General features: G+C 38.7%; 1 protein-coding gene across 1 annotated transcript in view; it reads left to right on the top strand.

The window, feature by feature from the left end:
* The first annotated feature begins 5,517 nt into the window (after nucleotides 1-5,517).
* The window catches only part of LOC134443249 (interferon-induced very large GTPase 1-like), a 70,601-nt gene continuing 55,405 nt past the window's right edge, over nucleotides 5,518-20,713 (top strand). The window contains exons 1-4 of the mRNA XM_063193127.1: nucleotides 5,518-5,569; nucleotides 8,320-8,552; nucleotides 12,645-12,675; nucleotides 12,768-13,031. Of these exons, the coding sequence (XP_063049197.1) occupies nucleotides 5,518-5,569; nucleotides 8,320-8,552; nucleotides 12,645-12,675; nucleotides 12,768-13,031 (580 nt within the window). The remainder of the gene's footprint in view (nucleotides 5,570-8,319; nucleotides 8,553-12,644; nucleotides 12,676-12,767; nucleotides 13,032-20,713) is intronic.

The raw sequence follows: 20,713 nt of genomic DNA, 5'->3' as shown, positions 1-20,713 counted from the left end.
AAGAGACTGCAGAGGGTGACCAAAACAGCACAAAAAATCATAGGCTGCCCCCTGCCTCCCATACCCACCATCTACAACTCACGCTGCGTAAGTAGAGCCAGGAGTATCATTAAAGATCCCACACATCCTGGCTTTCATCTCTTCACACTGTTGCCCTCTGGCAGGCGCTACAAGGCATTGCCAGCCAGAACCAATAGGATGAAGAACAGCTTCTTCCCCAAAGCTGTTACAACAATGAACACACACTTACTGGACAATGCTCATCTATAAAGGACTGTGCACTTCGTAGGGAAGCTAAAATCTCAGTATACTTTGTATACTGACAATAAAGGCTTTCTATTCTATTCTATTTCTATTCTAAATGTCATGCACCAAAGAAAGATTGACCCTTTATTGAACACAGACAGGGCAGATTTTCACAAGACAAAAGTTTTGTCGCCTATCGAACATAATGTGAAAATGAGCAGATAAGTCACTTCAAAACACTTCAAATACGCAGATTGGGTGTCATACTTAATCACTGAATCACTCTCACCTCTCCAGAAAATCAACTTTGGCCTTAGGTGTATGTTTAGGGTCATTGTAATCATGGAAAGCAACACAATGAAAATCAATGGAGTTCAATGAGAGATGGTGACATATTCACTATTCGTAGAGCAATACATGTTTAACTTCATGATTTAATCAATGATAAAAGCCCTCAAACACCTGCAGCATGCATGCAGCTCGTCATAAGAGCTGTATCTGTACCATGTTTCACTTTATGCACCATTTCTCTTTTTTCATATTCCTCATCTCCAACACCATATAGTTTTGATGCTATCAGTTGTAAAATGGTTGATCTTGGGATCTTGACTTCAGAGTATGAGTCCCATAGTTGATTTTCTGGAGAGGTGTGAGTGAATCAGTGATTAAGTATGACACCCGATCTGCGTATTTGAAGTGTTTTGAAGTGACTTATCTGCTCATTTTCACATTATGTTCGATAGGCGACAAAACTTTTGTCTTGTCAAAATCTGCCCTGTCTGTGTTCATTAAAGGGTCAATCTTTCTTTGGTGCATGAAATTTATTTTTGTACATACATTTTCATTCGAGAGGGTTGTAGCTTTCATATGGGTGACTTCTGAAGCCAAGTGATTAATTGAAAGTCAGGTTATTAGCTGTTATTCCAAACAGATGGGTAGGCGACAACTCTTTTGGAGGCGAGTGTATAGCATTGCTTAGCAAAAGGGGAGAACAGTAGACAATTTTTAGTAAATTAATTTTAGTAACTTAAAGACGAAATGAAGCAGTCACCTAATAAAGGTGTCTATAACACCAGTAAGATAAGCCAGCAAATATACATTTATTTTCAATTATGATTGAATTGGACCACATAGCTTCACGACATGGGCTTTCAGATTAGAGTCCAACAATGCAGGAAAAAGACGTTATTGGTCACGGTCTCGCTCTACAAACCTATGAGAGCGAGCAACACACCACCACGGAGAATGAGCCCAATGGAAATATAGAAATACTGACGCCTACATTGTGGTCGATAGGCTACCGACATCGGTGCAGACAAATATATTTTTCTTTATCCCAGCCCACTTAATTATTTTCGTACTTAATGGTGGATTGATTTTAATATTTTACGGTGATGACAAGATTGTTTATTATAATATAAATAGCCAATGTCCTATGGTGGATGACTGCAGCTAATTGAGCTATCCCACCATGCTCGTAGCAAGGCTTTTTGACACAAAGTGATAATGACACTTAGCATTTGTCTTTCATCTGATAGTAGGTCTATAACATAGAAGAGCCAGGGACTAATGAACCCCTCGTCCTTCTTTAAATTTATGGATTAATGAGTCAGCGCTGTAGTTAGCACACGCTAACGTTAAGTGAATGGAAGGTTACATTAGCCACCAACTTCTACCATTCGCGTTACGTAGGCGGTGAACATGGCTGTGCCTTTGTGGCAAACTCGGTAATAACATGTCATTTTTCAGCAAAACTACTTCAAAGTGCAGCCCAACGAACATCCATTCATTTATGAAAATAAATAAGCCGCCAAAAATGATAATAGTTGTCAGTGCTTCATTTTCACTTTAATTAGTAACTTCTTTATAGTAACTTAATTTTAGTAGCTTAATTAGTAACTTTTTAATTTTATTGAACTGTGCTGCCTTAACAGCTTATGGACCTACAGTGAGTCCAATATGTATTTGATCCCTTGCTGATTTTGTTATTTTGCCTACTAACAAAGACATGATCAGTCAATAAATGTTATGATAATATGTATTCTAATATGGAGAGACAGAATATCAAAAAGAAAATCCAGAAATTAACTGAAGAGAATATATATTAATTTATTTCCATTTCATCGAGCAAAATAAGTATTTGATCCCCTGCCAACTGATTACAGTTCCGGGCCCACAGACCAGATGGGCACTTCCGATCAACTTGTCATCTGAATTAAAGACACCTGTACATACTAACATGCATAAAAGACACATTGAATCAGCAGAATCAGTCCATAGTATGAGTGAATCAGTCACACTCCAACCTCACCAACATGGGAAAGACCAAAGAGTGGTCAAATGATATCAGGGACACGATTTTAGACCTGAACAAAGATTAAATGGGCTGCAAAGCCACAAGAAAGAGACTGAGTATTAATGACCCAGCTGTTGATGCATTTCCTCCAAAATGTGAGGAATACAAAATGACTATCCATCAGCCTGTCTGGGGTTCTATACAAGATTTGACCTTTTGTAGGGATTTGATAATCATGAGAACAGAAAGAAATCACCCTAGAGCTGTACGGGATGAACTAGGCAATGATATCAAAGCTACTGGGACCAAAATCACTGAGAAAACTACTGGTAGCACTTAATGCCACAGAGGTTTAAAATCCTGTAGTGCACACATGGTACCTCTACTTCAGAAGGAACCTGTGCAGTCCCACTTGAGGTTTGCCAACGGACATCAGACTGGTTTAGGATATGATAAGGAGGTGCTGTAGTCAGATGAAACCAAAATCAAGCTGTTTGGCATTATCACAATTCAATGTGTTTTGAGAAAGAGTACTGCTGTCTATGATCCCAAGAACACCCTCCTGACCATCATGCATGAAAGTGGTATCATTATGGTTTGAGGGTGTTTGTCTGGCCAAGGCACAGGACAACTTCACATCGTCAACGAATGGATGGAGGGAGACATGTAATGTGCAATCCTGAGTGCAAACGTCCTTCCCTCCACCACTGCACTGAAGGGTGGGCCATTTTTGGATCTCCCAACATGACAATAATACACAACATACAGTCAAAGCAATGAAGGAGTGGCTCAATAAGAAGCATATTAAAGTCGTGAAGTGGCCTAGACAGTCTCCAAATATTAACCCTATAGTAATTCTATGGAGAGAACTGAACCTCCCATTTACCAAGCTACAGCCACAAACTATTAATGTTTTAGAGATAATGTGCAAAGAAAAATGGGCAAAAATATTTTCTACTATATGCACAAACATTGTCATCAACTAAAAGAAACATCTGACCTCAGTGCTAGACAACCAGGACTTTGCCACAAAGCACTTTATCTTCTTTAGCTAGAGGGGTCAAATACTTATTTGCCTAAATTAAATACAAATAAATCAAAATATATTATTTTAAGTTATTCTCTGGAATTTCTTTTTGATATTCTGTCTCTCCATGTTTGAATACATATTATCATACATTTCTAGACTGATCATGTCTTTATTAGTGGGCAAACCGGCAAAATCAGCAAGGGATCAAATACATATTGGACTCACTGTAGATGACTAGACTATATAGGCCATATTTTGTTATGTGTGTCTTTAATGTGCGTTTACTTGTGGATTGTGGAGAAGTGTCATGCAGACAAATTTCTGTGTAAACAGACAATAAAGTTTATATAATCTTATCTTATCTGATCTTTTAGAACCCCACTCACCGTTGTTTTTTGATGTTTGCTGCTGTGTCCGTTATTTGGCTAATTTGGATTTTGTCTCAACCGGCTTTAGAATAGCCGTCTGTGGGCATGTCCAAATATGTTCCTAAATCCACTCTAAACATTTGTTTTCAATACTGTGCAACTCACCAAGTGTTTAGGGGTGTTCACTGATATTCCATAACACTTTTTCCTAGTGCAACATGGTTTCTGTCATGTTTTATGTAGCCTTTTGTAAATATTTGTTTTCCTTTTCCTTTTCCTTTTCCTCATAAAATACCTAATAAGAATGACAGAGTCCATTTTTTTCCTTCAGACTTGTTAGGAAACGCTATTGAACATCCCTAACCACTTAGTGAGATGCATACGTTGGAAAACAAATGCTTAAGTTGTTTTTTAAGACATATTTGGACATGCCCATAGATGGCCATTGTAAAGCCAATTGAGACAAAATCTAAATAAGCCAAATGACGGAGACAGCAGAAAACGTGTAAAATATCTAAAACATTGCAGACAACCCAGAAAAGGGGCTTAATGTTCAAAATACTGCAGTTGTCCTTCAATAGTAAATGACCTGCATATCTGTTACACCATTTACTCCATTGTATCTAATGGGATAGACTGTGTTGCTGCTGAAAAACACTAAAAACCTAATAAGGACCCACCACAAACTTGATCCAACCAGTGCAGAGTCGGCTGATCTTAAAGGGGTATGCCACTATTTTGGGTCTTAACACAGTTAAAATCGTTGGCCAGTGTTTATAAAGGTGATTAAGTGTCTTATTTTTCATGTAAGCCGTTGTCTTGCTTTAAGACAAGTTAAAAGAGGGCGCATGTCGCTAAGCTAGTGAAAGTCAATGGATCGGATCCATTAACTTTCACTAGCTTAGCGACATATTTCCTCTTTTAACTTGTCTTAAAGCAAGACAACGCTTAACATGAAAAATAAGACACTTTACCACCTTTATAAACTCCAGCCAACGATTTTAACTGTATTAAGCCCCAAAATAGTGGCATACTCCTTTAAAGGGACACTGTGGGATTTTTAGTTGTTTATTTCCAAAATTCATACTACCCATTCACTAATGCTACCTTTTTCATGAATACTTACCACCACCATCAAATTCTAAGTATTCATTATGACTGGAAAAATGGCATTTTTCATACATGAAAAGGGGGATCTTCTCCATGGTTCGCCATTTTGAATTTCCAGAAATAGCCATTTTAGCTGCAAAAATGACTGTACCTGGGCCATACTAGAAAATATTAGTTTATTTACTTAAACATGAAAATATCAAATTTGGCAAAAGGCAACCCAATTTCAATGAGCAGCATAGTTGCAGTAACATTTTTGGCCATTTCCTGCACAGTGTCCCTTTAAGGCAAGTACACAGATCTACTGGTTACTCAGATAAATTTCCTGTGTTGGAATGAAACCGTGTTTATGTTTTTAACTTTTACTTTTAATTCTGTCACCTCTGTGTTTCATTAACATATTTTCTGCTCTTTGTCTATCAGAAGGCCCCCTAGTCCTGTGGTCAGTATGGTTTCTATGAAGAGCGATGAGTCAATGGACCTACCGCTTGATTTCAGATGGGAACAGGGAGATGCCAGGTAAGAACTCTGCATTCATCTGCACATCATTTCAAACCCAAATTAATATTTGGTGCATTCACTGATTGCCCTTTTTCTGCTCAGGAGACTACCTCGTCCTGTACCCAATGTGGTGTCTGTGAGGAGTGATGCTTCAATTGATGTACCAGTAAATGTCAGAAGGGAAGATGGAGTTCCCAGGTAAAATTGAAAAAACACAACTAAACTAAATTTTAACTAAAATAAAAGAAGTCCGACAGATGGACAAAGGCGCGCCCAGTAGCACAAATATGAAGAGAGTAACACGAAAAATGGCTAATTTAAAGAATGTGCAGACAAACAGACCGACGGACAGACATACCCTCTTTAGGGATGCAAATGATTAATCGACTTTAGATTAGTTGTCGAGCAAGAGGTTGCTCGATCAAAATGTATTAATCGCGATTAATCGCTAGTGGGCGCTAGAGACTGTTGAGTGGTTATTCTAGTCCTACTCAAATCCATGGTGCGCAGATTTTATCTATTAAATCGTCATTGCAACTTCTAGAGTTCTTGTGGGTCTTTTGGAGATGTGTACTTGAATCTGTGATTATGCCAAGCCCAAGGATGTAAGTTGTTACTGTTTGAATTATGAGAAAAACGATCTTTCAAGACAGGCAAATGTCACTGCAAGCAGCTAACTAGCGAAATCACAAACGTAGTCATTTCAAATTGTGAGCTGTAATTTTAATCACTAACACCCTGTCAGATATCAAGACTAGTATTAGCTGAACTGGATGAAGAGGAGCACCATCTGTTCAATTTCAGGTGAATCCATGTTAGCTGTAAGTGTTGTTGTCATAGCTCCATTCATTCTCAATGGAGCCTGTTAGCTTATTAGCTCTCCTTACAGACACAGGAAATAGCTTTTTTTTGTTCAGAAACGAACTTTGTTGACATTACTATGCATTATGGACAACAACACACCACCCAAAATATAGCATTTCTTTATTTTGAAGCGTATAAAATTAAAATGCTTGTGGTTGATCATGCTGGCTGACACACCTATATGCAGACAAGTTCTGAGTCTGATCACGTTTCACTCAACGTTGTCTGTCATCATATCTCAGGCAACTGCAAGGTGACAAAGAGGGGGCGTGGGGCAACTACTTCTACTTGTAGTTCACTCCTGGGTGAAACCAAGCAATGCCCCCCCAAAGGCGGTGTGGAGATGCCATAGAAAACATGTCTGCTTTCTTTTCCTAATGCAGAATTACTTGAGGAATATATAATATAATATAACACAATACAATAAAATACAATATGGGATTAATGATCATAATGTAATTCTCATAATATCATTTAATATAACAATATAGGCCTATACTTTTTGAATTCAGTGTTTTAACTATTTAGCTGATATTTTAAAAGGTCCTATGAAATTCAGGTGAAAAAACGCCGCTTATCAATTAATCGAAAGTCGATAGATAACACTATCAACTAATGATTAATTAATTAATCGATAATTTGCATCCCTAATCCCTCTTATAGAGATACTGATAGCCGGGGAGCCAAACTCTCAAACGTGCTTTAAAATGGGAGGAACCTGACATGGCTTGCCATACTTTTTATTTGTGTTTTTTTTTATAGTTCTCTTCCCTTAGGACAAATAATTGGAGGGTCTGCACGAACGGAAATATCGCAAAAAAAGTTGTGCCTGTTTTAATGTATGTACCCTTCATTTTTCGAGAGAAATTTCTGAAAAATGAAAAATTACCTTAAATCCTTACCTGAAAACGCCTAATTTTTAGGCATAAAATTGAGTCAAAATCCTACTGAAATGTGGTTTAAGAATATTTTTTCTATTGAATGTTGTCAGCATGGGTGTCCTGTGCACCAGGAAAGCCTTTATTGACAGCTTACCCAAGCCACCAAGGATTTCAGGTCATTTTTAATTTTTCAGAAATTTCTCTCGAAAAATGAAGGCACAACTTTTTTTTCATGATATTTCCGCCCGAACAGACCCTCCAATTATTTGTCCGAAGGAATAGAACTATCAAAAAAATCACAAATAAAAAGTATGGCAAGCCATGTCAGGTCCAACCCAATTTTGGGACTTTGGCTCCACGGCTACTAGGACGCATCTAAAAAAGTTTAAATAAGTCAAAAATCTATGAGAAAGAAAGTATCTTCACCTGGGTTCTAGGTAGAATGAGCTGCCACGAGTGGCAGTGATAAAACCGTGTTCATGGTTTCCACACGATGGTTAATGACAGGAGTAGTTACAGTGAGGTTACACGTCACGGTTGGAACTAGGCTCGCGCCTAGAACCACGTCTGAGGTGATTCTAAAATCGACCCTGTTAGAACTGAAGATTGGTGGGGTAAGGGCAAAAAAAGGGAAGCCACACCTCGGTAGTTCACAGAACTCTTAAAACTGCGGCTATCGGAAGACCCCTATAGTTTATAAAGTTATAGCTTTTTTAACTAGTCATCTGCAAGCCTCTGTTATTGTGTTATAATAAAGGGAGGACATTTGCACACTTATGATAAGGTGAAGGGTACATCTCTTCAGAAAAGGTTGAGAATACCTGCTGTAGATGAATGAGTTGTTATCATCTTAGCATAGCTGCTGTTATCAAAAGAGGTGGGGTATTGCTTTAAGGGTGGTGGATGTTTCCCATTTCTCACCAGCACACATGACAAAATACAACATATATCCAACTGATGTCTGTCCTTGCAGTTCCACAATAAATCCAGACCCCTGTGATGTCTCTGGATGCCCTTACCCAGCTGTGAAGTCCTGTGTGACCTGTGGAGATTCCTACTGCAGGACCTGCATCACTCCTCACTACACTGATCCAGATCTGGAGAGACATCAGCTGCAGGACCTACAGCAACAGGAGCAACAGGCTCTCTGCACTGAGCACAGACGAGAGCTGGAGTTCTTCTGCAGGACCGACCAAACAGCAATCTGCTCACGATGTTTACTCCACAGACATAAAGGACACGATGCCATTGAGCAGGTGAGCTGGTCAATTAACAGTGTTTCCCACAGATGTTTTGGAAACTATGGGGGCAGCCGGGGAGGGGGGGGGGGGGGGGGAGGGGGGGTGGGGGGGGGGGGAGGGGGGGGGGGGGGGAGGGGGGGGGCTGTTGGGTGTGTCATTTCAGTGGAAATTCATAGCGCCATAGCGGTGCGTCATAGTTTCCTCAATGTATGGGAAACACTGATTAAAAAATATATACAGTGGTGCTCATATGTTTACATACCCCAGCAGAATATATGCTTTCTCTGCGATTTCTCACAAAATATGAAGGATTACAGAAAACCTTTTTTTTTTTATTCATTGCTAGTGACTGGCCTAAGACATTTATTAGCAATCTTCTGTGTTTACTCTTTCAAAAGCATGATCACAACCCAAACTACCCAAATGACCCTGTTCAAAAGTTTACATACCCTATGTGTCTGATGCTGAATATGGCCCTGTTTAACATCAGGGACCACTCTAAATTGTTTGTGGTAGTTGTGGATAAGGCTCTTAATTTTCTCAGATGACAAAACAGCACATTCTTCCTGGCAGAATGGTTGTTTCCTATAATATCTTTGGGTGTCTTGCTGGAACCTCACATTTGAGTTCCCCTGAGTGGCTCAATGACGTTGAGATCAGGAGAGTAAGATGGTCGCTCAAAAACCTTAATTTTATTCTTTCTGAAGCTAATGGCGGGTTGATTTGGCTTTCTGTGTCGAAATATTGTCATGTTGGCACTGTTGGAATTTCAATTCAGAAATGCAATATGAGGGGGTTTGGTTGGAATCAAGCCATTGGGCAAGGGAATCATTGCATTGCAATGATCATTGCGAGGGAAATTGTTCAGGATGCATAGGACAACCAAAACAAAACTTCAAGATGGGCTGTTGGGGGTTGCCAGGAGAAAGCCATTACTACAAAAATGCAAACATGTTATTTTGCATATCACTGATTCTTGAGAAAGCGGCTAAAACATGTCTCTGCAATAAACTGCCAATTCTGTTGAAAATAAACTACATTTTCATGAACAAAATGAATCCAGGTAAAGACCCAGGGGTCTGTTACATAAATGTACCGTCGTTTGAAATATTTAAGTGTAATTTTATTACTTTTCATGGCTATAAACCTGCCCACACCCTGTAAAAACAGCTGTCCCAAGGACAGACATCATCATTTCAATTGACTTAAAATGTAAAAATCACTGATATTATTGAATAATATCACCATGATGTGAAAGTCCATATTGAAGTGGTTCTGCAGATATGCACATATACATATATATGTATACATTGTATACATACAAGTAATAGCAAATTTAAGCCTACACGAATATTTGTGAAATTACAAAAAAACTGTTTGATCTGTTTATTAAGTAAGCATTGTCTGACAGCACATATTTTTAAATTAGAACACATGAAGCAGTATTAAAATAGAATGAAAGTGAATTTTCAACATTTAAAGGCGTATGTGTGAACCAAAAAAACACACACAATCACTTAAAAACTCCAGATACATATGCAACCAAATCAATACACTTTTTATTGCTTTTAATTGTGTCTGACGGTGTTGACAAAAAACAAGGTATGATCGGAAAAAAACCTGATTTCTGAAAAAAATTGAAAATGGGGAGATTGGCCTTGTGCATTTCTGAAAAGCCAAGACCTTTGTCTATGAGGATATACCATATTATTTTGTAATTCACTTCGTTTTTTTCTTTCAAGATTACAACCTGTTTTAGCCACTTTCTCAAGAATCAGTGATATGATACACCAAATAGCATAGTGAGAAGCATCAAAATGCCTGTGACAGTCATTTGGAAAAATGAGATCAATATGGAACTTTTTTCAGCCACTATTAAGAGTACCATTTGGAGAACAGTCAACGGAGCCTATGATGAAAGTTACACCATCCCTTCTGTGAAACATGGTCATGGACCACTGATGTCATGGGGACATTTGAGTTACAAATGCACTATACTTTTGGTCCTTACGTTCGCAGAATGATGAATACATTGTCCTGTGACAACTTGACACACATCAGCCTTGAAACTGCATATGGTCCATTGTTGGACATGCCAACATGACAATATTTCGACACAGAAAGCCAAATCAGACACCTCAGCCAAATCAGTTTTTGAGCGACCATCTCACTCTCCTGATCTCAACATTATTGAGCCACTCAGGGGAAACCTCAAATGTGAGGTTCCAGCAAGATAGGAAACAATTATTCCGCCAGGAAGAATGTGCTGTTTTGTCATCTGAGAACATTAAGAGCCTCATCCACAACTACCATAAACAATTTAGAGCGGTCCCTGATGTTAAACAGGGTCATATTCAGCATCAGAAACTAGGGTATGTAAACTTTTGAACAGGGTCATTTGGGTAGTTTGGGTTGTGATCATGCTTTTGAAAGAGTAAACACAAAAGATTGCTAATAAATATCTTAAGCCAGTCACTAGCAATGACTGAAAAAAAAGGTTTTGTGTAATCCTTCATACAAACCCCAACTCCGATGAAGTTGGGACGTTTGGTAAACAGTGAATAAAATCAAAATGCTATCATTTTCAATACATTCAGTATATTCATTAGATGGAGAATAGTGAAAAGACAACATATTAAGTGTTAAAACCGAGAAAAAAGATTGTTTTGGGGGACATATGTACTCATTTCTAATTTGATAAATCCAACACGTCTCAAAAGAGTTGGGACGGGGATCAGTGAAATTTAGTAAACATCCAAATAAGATAAAACAACAAAGAAGAACATTTCAAAATGAATTGTACTGACGGACAATATAGGTGTCCAGGTATAAGATCATCACAGAGAGGCTGAGTCACTCAGAATTAAAGATGCAAAGGGAATAATTACCATAGTTATTACATACATTTTTGAATTCCCTTTGATTAACCACGATTGAGTGTATATAAGACATATTTTTGTTACAAAAATCATTGTATAGGTTCATGACATCATGAAATATATATTGGCTGTAGTCTCACTCTAATTCCTGGAGTGCTAGAGCTATTGAAAATTGACCATATAAGAATGCTTAATGCGTGCAAATGATACAGGGGTGTAACATTCTCCTAAGCACCTGAGCTCACTTGAAATAGACCCAGAAGACATGGGAAACTGTCCTTTGCTTACAGAAGTCAGCAGAAGTTGTAGAAGTCCATTCTTTTTGACAATAATAGAGCATTGCACATCCTGTGCTACAGTGAAAATGAACCATCCAACTTGTGTTAGTGCTAACTTCAAAAGTCAGCCTCCATGATGGCATGCGGGTGCAGTAGTGCATTGGTTAAGATGTTCTCACTCATCTGTAGAGTGAAATACAGTGCTGAATGGTATAAATGGGTTTTAAACAGCATGAAAAGCCACTCATGCATTATATTTTGAAGGGAGATCTTCCATTACTGCCACATAGTAAGGTCAAATTGCATTCTCTACTATGTTTTAACAGTTTGGCTCCATCATAAGGAACAGCAGGTGATAAAATGGTGGGTTTTTGGTCAAGACCTGTCACACTGTAAGCACTACAGAAAGGAAAACATTGCAAAACATGACAAGGAATACACCCACCATTTAAGCTGGTGAAATCATGTCCAAGATAGGAATCAACACTGTTTTTTATATAAAATCATCTCATCGGTTAATGTATTTAACTGTTAAGTATTGTCTTTTGTTTTGTTTTTAGTCTTCCTCGACATTGGCTGCCATTTATTGTCCCCGTCCCAACTCTTTTGAGACGTGTTGGATTTATCAAATTAGAAATGAGTACATATGTCCCCCAAAACAATATTTTTTCTCGGTTTTAACACTTAATATGTTGTCTTTTCACTATTCTCCATCTAATGAATAGATTGAATATTTTGAAAATGATAGCATTTTGATTTTATTCACTGTTTACCAAACGTCCCAACTTCATCGGAGTTGGGGTTTGTATTTTGTGAGAAATTGCCAAGAAAGCGTATATTCTGCTGGGTTATGTAAACATATGAGCACCACTGTATAAAGTGAGATTAAATTATCATGTGTATAGAGAGGGATGCATGTTAATCTCATCTCTAATGCATTTCCGTCACAGGTACCGAAGAGCAGCATCGTAACAAAAGGAGGTCTGTATCATAAATTAATTATTTTAAAAAAGATATCTGATGTTTTTTTTTTGTTTTCTGGTTTTAGTCAATATTCTCATGTTGTACCTCAGGTGTTCCTCCTCCTGACCAACTCCAGTTCGCCAAAGTGTCTCCAGTGTCAGTGACGTTACGATGGTCTCCACCTGAAGGCGTTCCTGGTCCACACAGGTACAACATTATCCGGAGACGAGGCCAGGACCATTGCAGCCTTAGAACATCAAACTCTGAGGTGGAGGTGACTGGTCTTCATCCAGGACAGAAGTACCACTTTAGTGTGGCCACCCTGAGCCAAGATGGCCAGCAGAGCACACCTATAGAGAGATTCATACACACAGGTAATGCTAACGTAAATGCTAAAGCATTTAAAGGACAAATTCTGCCAATTTCAATATTGTCGACCGCCTAAGTCCGATTTTGTCAAAATTAGTTTTTTTCATAAAGTTACTCCCCTACCACAGTTGCATCATTCTGCCTTTCCGCCAAGGTCATTGGTCAATCACAACAGTCACCAGGGTCAAAAAAATAAATACTGATAATAATTAAAGCCGCAAGTGGCGATCAAGGGCCTTCGCACCTACGGCTCGAGCCCCCAATCCCATCACATCTTTCCCACTTTCCCACAGTTTTATCACCAGAAATTAGTGTGGTAGCTTGAACTACATCCCAGTTCGAGCTAGGGATGCAAATGATTAATCGACTTTAAATTAATTGTCCAGTAAGAGGTTGCTCGATTAAAATGTATTAATCGTGATTAATCGCTAGAGGGCGCTAGAGACTGATGAGTAGTTCTTCTAGTCCTATTCAAATCCATGGTGCACATCTATTTATATATTAAATCGTCACTGCAACTTCTACAGTTCATGTGGGTCTTTTGGAGATGTGTACTTGAATCTGTGATTATGCCAAGCCCAATGGTTTAAGCTGTTACTGTTTGAATAATGTGAAAAACGATCTTTCAAGACAGGTAGTGACAAATGACAAATAATGTCACTGGTAAGCATCATTTTTCTGTAGGGTTAAAGTGATACTGTCCCATTTTTGGAAATATGTTTATTGTACACCTCTCTTTGTGTTGAATGACCAAGTATTGCCTTTCTCCTGTACTTTCAATCGTTCTGCGAGTATGGCAGTGCAAATTTTACCTCTAATATTGAGTCCTATGAGACCAGCTGGCGGCTAACTGGTCTTGTAGAACTCAATGTTAATTGCTAGCTTAGACGTAAAATTTGCACTGCCATACTCACAGAACGATTGAAAGTACAGGAGAAAGGTAAAACTCTGTCATTCAACACAAAGAGATGTACAATAAACGTATTTCCAAAAATGGCACAGTATCACTTTAAGCTTGCTAGGTTAGCTTAGCGTGCTAAGTAGCGAAATCACAAACATAGTCATTTCAAACTGTGGGCTGTAATTTTAATCACTAACACCCAGATAACAAGACTGGTATTAGCTGAACTGGGCATGGTAATATATGACCATGCTAATTGCAGGTGAATCCATGTTAGCTATAAGTGTTGTTGTCATAGCTCCATTCATTCTCAATGGAGCCTGTTAGCTTATTAGCTCTCCTTACAGACACAGGAAATAGTTTTTTTTTGTTCAGAAACAAACTTTGTTAACATTACTATCCATTATGGACAACAACACTCTACCCAAAATATAGCATTTCTTTATTTTGAAGCTTATTAAATTAAAATGCTTGTGGTTGATCATGCTGCTGACACTCCCATTTAGGCAGATAAGTCCAGAGTTTGCTCACAGTCACGTTTGACTCACTCAACGTTGTCTGTCATATCTCAGGCCAGGCGACATAGAGGGGGCGTGGGGGCTACTAAAGATAAATCTGCTTTGAGTTCACTCATGGGTGAAACCAAGCAATGCCCCCCAAAGGTGGTCTGGAGATGCCATACAGTAGAAAACGGGTGCATCCCAATATGTGACCTTGCCTCCTCCACTTGTGCTTGTCTCCTCGTCCCGCCTCCTGGCCCCTCCTCCGTGGAGAAAACAATTAAGTTTCCCAGCTGTCAGCCTCGCCACAACAACTTTTGAGGGACTGTTTTTCATTCACCATCCCAATTGCAAATGAGAAAAAGACTTTACAATTCAGCTTTTGCAAGATATTGAAATATAATGCTGTTGTCAGTGATGTCATCATGACGAGAAGCAAGTGGAGGAGGCAAGTGGAGGAGGCAAGGTTGCATATTAAAACGCACTCAATATGTCTGCTTTCTTTTCCTAATGCATAATTTCTTGAGGAATATATAACATAATACAATAAAATACAATATGGGCTTAATAATCATAATATAATTCTCCTAATATAATTTTAATATAACAATATATAGGCCTATACTTTTTGAACTCAGTGTTTTAACTAGCTGATATTTAAAAGGCCCTATGAAATTCAGGTGAAAAAACGTCGCTTATTAATTAATCGAAAGTCGATAAGACTATCAACTAATAGTTAATGAATGAATCAATAATTTGAATCCCTAGTTCGAGCACTTCTGTACTAGCGTTAGCGTAAGCAATAACATTTTGAATAGGCATGATTGGCATGCTACTATGACCTCCCCAAAACAAAAATGGAGTGTCTACTACCTGTGGTTCATGAGATATTGAAGAAACACAAATTAACATTAAGTAGCAGTAGCAATTTACATTAACATGACTGGCATGTTGCCATGACCTCCCCAAAACAAGAATGGAGTCTCTACGACATTCGGTTCACGAGATAATGAAGAAAAACAAATTAGCATTAATTAACATTAAGAATTGGCATTGACATGACTGGCATGTTGCTATGACCTTCCCAAAACAAGAATGGAGTCTCTATGACATTTGGTTCACGAAATATTGAAGAAAAACAAATTAGCATTAATTAGTGCTAATAATTAATGTTAACATAACTGGCATTTTGCTATGACCTTCCCAAAACAAAAATGAAGTCTCTACAACATTTGGTTAACAAGATATTGAATAAAAACAAATTAGCATATTTAGCGTTAGCATATTAGCATTAGCATGACTGGCATGTTGCTATGACCTCCCCAAAACAAAATTGGAGTCTCTTTGACCTCTGGTTCACAAGATATTGAAGAAAAACGAATTATCATTGCAAATTAGCATTAGCATGACTGGCATGTTGCTATGACCTCCTAAAACAAAAATGGAGTCTCTACGACATTTGGTTCACGAGATATTGAAGGGGAAAAAATGGCATTGTTAGCGTTAACAAAATAGCATTAGCATGATTGGCATGTTGCTATGAACTCCCTAACACAAAAATAACAAATAAGTATTGTTAACGTTAACAAATTAGCATTAGCATGACTGGCATGTTGCTATGACCTCCTAAAACAAAAATGGAGTCTCTACGACAGGGGTGTCCAACCAGATGATCGCGGGCTACCAGTCGATTTCGAGTGGAGTTGCAGTCGATCACGAGACGAGTGATGTGATGGGAAAAATACTGTCTTTCAAAAGTAGGCTATGTAGCTGCTGATATTGTACCTATTAGTTAGATAATTAGTCCCAGTGTAACACATAATGAGTGGAAAGCGTTAGGAAGTGACCGTGAGTGTATTGAAGTTGGTTCATGTGTGCAAACATGTAACATCGGGTGAGTAACAGAACACGTGCGCAACGATACGTTATGACGCGGCGAGATGTGAGTAACTTCATCCAAATCGCTAACCACTAATCAGAAATGACTACAGCCAGCCACTGACCCCGCCGTTTTGGTGTCATGTGTGCCCTGTGAGGCAAGGTCTGAAGATGGAGTTTGTGAAATACTTTGAAAAGCAAGGTGATACGTCGTATAAATGCAAAATTTATGTCAAAAAGTTAAAGGAAGATATTGAGCATAAGGAAGAATGTGGGGACATAGTCGCTGTGAGTAAAGACTTTAAAGGGACACTGTGCAGGAAATGGTCAAAAAAGGTACTGCAACTATGCTGCTTATTGAAACTGGGCTGCCTATTGGCAAATTTGATCTTTACATGAAAGTTCACTAAGTATTAAACAAATATTTTCTAGTATGGTCCAAGTACAGTCATTTTTGAAGCTAAAAATGGCTATTTTTGGAAATTCTAAATGGCGGACCATGGAGAAGATCCCCCTTTTCATGTATGAAAAGTGCAATTTTTCCAGTCATAATGAATACTTAGAATTTGATGCTGGTGGTAAGTATTCATGAAAAAGGTCACATTAGTGAATGGGCAGCATGAATTCTGGAAATAAACAACTAAAAATCTCACACAGTGTCCCGCTAAAGACTTTTTTTAACCTGGATATGAGAAAGCACGACGAGAGCTCCGCAAACACCAGGAGGATGGAACAGAGCGTAAGCATTCCTCTTTTGTCAGTTCTAGATTAAACATTTTGGGGACAGCATTTCTCCAAAGACCCTTAGTTTTGACTTCTCAATAACCCAACAATTTCCCTTAGATTATTTCTTTGGAGTTTGTTTATTTAATTAAATAGAACACGTTGACAGTAGGCTGCCGTCGGATTTTCCAACTGCTTTCACTCTTGTTCAGTAGCTGCCCTACATGATTGTTATCAATTATGAATGATTCACTAATATTTTCGTTCAAAACGTTGTCAATGAAGATTGTCGTTCCTGCGTCATATGGGCCATGCAAACGAAAGCATAAATATTTATCATGAGTCTTCAGGTGCGCGTAACCTGTGTGTGAACGCATGGCCGAAAATGCACAAAGATAAAAATTGTATGTGGGGGTTGCGTCCTGTATGGTCTAGTGTTGTCACAATACCAATATTTTGGTACCGGTATCGGCATCAACATGTATTTCGGTACTTTTCGGCACAAAAAAAAAAAAACCTTTCTATGTCCTGTAATGCAATATTTTTTCATCTCCCGGTACAAATCACACCAATCTCAATATAACACGGTCATAATAGTCTACTCTGCACTGGAACAGTAGCATTTTTTTTTAATAATCCCATCCAAATCATTTTGTTAAAATGACAGAAAATGCAAAAACACGACTGGATTTTATTTGGATAACACACATCACATCATAGTAAGGTACTTTTAATTCAAATGTGATATGGACTGTTAGTGAATGTGCAGTGAATTATTTCTCACTCATTTTCTTGTTTTCACTGCTGGTACATTTTAACCAAAACCCCAACTCAATATTACAGGAGCCACTACTTGCTGTTCCCCAGCACTTCAGGGGTTAATCTGAATCTCGCGCTGATCCAATCAGAAGCGCCTCTCTCTCTCTCTCTCTCTCTCACCCACTCACTCCCACACACGCAGCAGCAGGATCAAAAGCCCCCTCTTCTCTCTGTCTCCCTTCGTGGGGTAAAAAGTGCCGCTAAGGGGAAAATACTCCCGGTGGGAAAAGTGTTCCCACTCCGCTCCTGTCCCTAGCTTTATAAAAATGGTCCCCTCGGAAGAATGCGTTCGAACGAATCATCTTGCAAACGTTTCGTTCAAAGTTACGCATGGCAACCACCTCAAAAATGGCCCGACGTGCGGGAAGAAGACAAATAATAATAATAAAACCAAAAAAAATAATAATAAAAAACAAAGTAAGAACAATAGGGCCTCGCGCCTTCGGTGCTCGGGCCCTAATAAACTTCATCTTCAGGCATCTCTGTCTGAGTGATCATGTTGATATCATACTATTGTTGTAGTCTTTGAATTAAGAGATGGGATTAAAACACCTTTCTACATCAAATGTATCGAGCGATTACTCACAAATGTGTTTGATATGATGCAGTCAGAGGTTTATAGAAGGCTACTATGTGACTTTTCATGACAATCTCTTAATTTGTACATTTGTCAAGTTTTCCCATAATGTGGGCATTAAACACTTGTGGGTTGATAACACTTGTACATTATTTTTCACAAAGTGAAATGTCAAACATGACATTAAATTAATCCAGTAGTGGTTCTATAAGGGAATCCGTGCGTGACATCACTGTTTACATTTCTCATGGCATGACAGAGCTTGGTCACTTCGCCTTGTGTTGTGGATACACTGCAAACACACCCAGAAGGCCTCATGACTTATTAAAGAGCTGTGCAATGAAATCCACATCACACTTGGTACAATTATTATCTCCATCCTATTTTTAAAAGTGTCTGAAATACCATGGGGAAAGACTTGTAGCCATCAGAAACCTAGCTGGCTCCGAGTTGCATACACACTCACGGTACATCACGTCAAGGGCGTAGGTTTGGTGTAAGCTTTGGTAGGACCTTAAACTTACTACCAAGCTCAACTACCCAAACCATGATATAGTGGGTCCTTCTCAAAACCTAGGACAGTGTCCTTCCAATCCAATCACTGGGCGTGACTAATTAGGCTGACACACTTGGAAGGACACTGTCCTAGGTTTTGAGAAAGGCCCTGCGCCCTGGAGCACCAACCGTTTTTGAAGGGGCACCACAAGACACAAATTTAACGAACATTGTTTATAAAGGGGTCACCAGTGACATATAGTGCCAGGGGGCACCACATTGGCTTATTAGTCCCGCCCCCACCCTCAACCATAACCATAACTTGATATCCTTTGTTTAGCCTACATGGGTTCTAAATTTTAGTTTTCCCCTGACTGCGCAAACATGCCTGTGCACAACTCAACCTCTAATTGTTAGAATAATAATAAAAAAAATAGCTCATGTGGTTGGCCGCCAGTGTCTTGCCCCTCCTCATGACATTGTGTTTACAAACATGGCGAACCCATGTATAAAACTAGACACAGTCATGGGCTACTCAGTAGAATAGTTCAAGAACGCTTTACTTTTTACTTTTCAAAATTCAGCAAACATTACAGGTAAGCTCAAAATTAATAGCTAATACTGGGATCTTCAGATTCACAGACAGTGTAAAACCTACTTATGCCTGGGACACTGTGTGAGATTTTTGGTTGTTTATTTCCAGTATTCACTAGTGTTTCCCATTCACTAGTGTTACCTTCTTCATGAGTACTTACCACCATCACCAAATTCTAAGTAATTGCACTTTTCATACATGAAAAGGGGGATCTTCCCCATGGTCCGCCATTTTGAATTTCCATTTTTAGCTGCAAAAATGACTCTACATGAAAGTTGACTAAGTAATAAACAAATATTTTCTTGTATGGTCCAAGTAAAGATCAAATTTTGCCATATGCAGCCCAGTTTCAATGAGCAGCATAGTTGCAGTACCTTTTTTGACCATTTCCTGCACAGTGTCCCTTTAATAACTTTGGGCTGTATCCATGGGGGATATGGTTGTGCAGAATATTAATAATTTTATTGTATCTTAAAAAAAATGTCACACCAAGGATGTCACACTGCAGGGCACATTTTCCCAAAAATGGCAAAAATTAGGCGAAATTCCACGGACCACTAAGGGCTGTATTCTCTACTAAGTTAAAAAAAAAGCGCGCAACAGTGTCTCCGCGCTTAAGTCTGTGACTTAGCGGGGCCTACGCATTATTTCACCAGTTGCGTGCTTTGGGTAAGGCCAAAATCAGGGAGTTTATCATGTCAATTATTTCTAAGCGCATTCTCCCATCCACTTACGCGCATTTTGCCTTTACGCATATCAAAGGGCTGTAGTAAGGTCAAGTGCCACTATGAGGTAAAATGTAATATTGCATTTGATGCTCACTTGGCTAACATTTTGAACATTTAACATGCTTTGTTGATGTTCCTTACCATCACCGTGAGTCAATTCTCAGTTGTTGTATTTCTAAACTACGCGGTTCCACATAAACATTCTACATTAACTGTGGCCAAATACAACGAGCTGCCCAGAGCATGTTCTCATATCAGTGAACTTACAAACAAAAGCAAGTATTTATTCATTTTGCTCCATAGTGAATGACAAATAGTTAGTTGTTGAATTTATGTACTTCAAGAAGTCATTCAAATCCTTTTGATCACCTCGCCAAATCATCAATATATCTTTTCCATGCAACACTTTTTGATTGAAATATATTCTGGAGTGGATTTTAGATAAACTTTTCCTCCCGCAACCCCATGACA

The sequence above is a fragment of the Engraulis encrasicolus genome, unplaced genomic scaffold (assembly GCF_034702125.1).
Source record: "Engraulis encrasicolus isolate BLACKSEA-1 unplaced genomic scaffold, IST_EnEncr_1.0 scaffold_29_np1212, whole genome shotgun sequence".
Taxonomy (NCBI): domain Eukaryota; kingdom Metazoa; phylum Chordata; class Actinopteri; order Clupeiformes; family Engraulidae; genus Engraulis; species Engraulis encrasicolus.
Note: the sequence above shows the minus strand (reverse complement) of the source record. Positions and strands in the feature narration are given on the sequence as shown.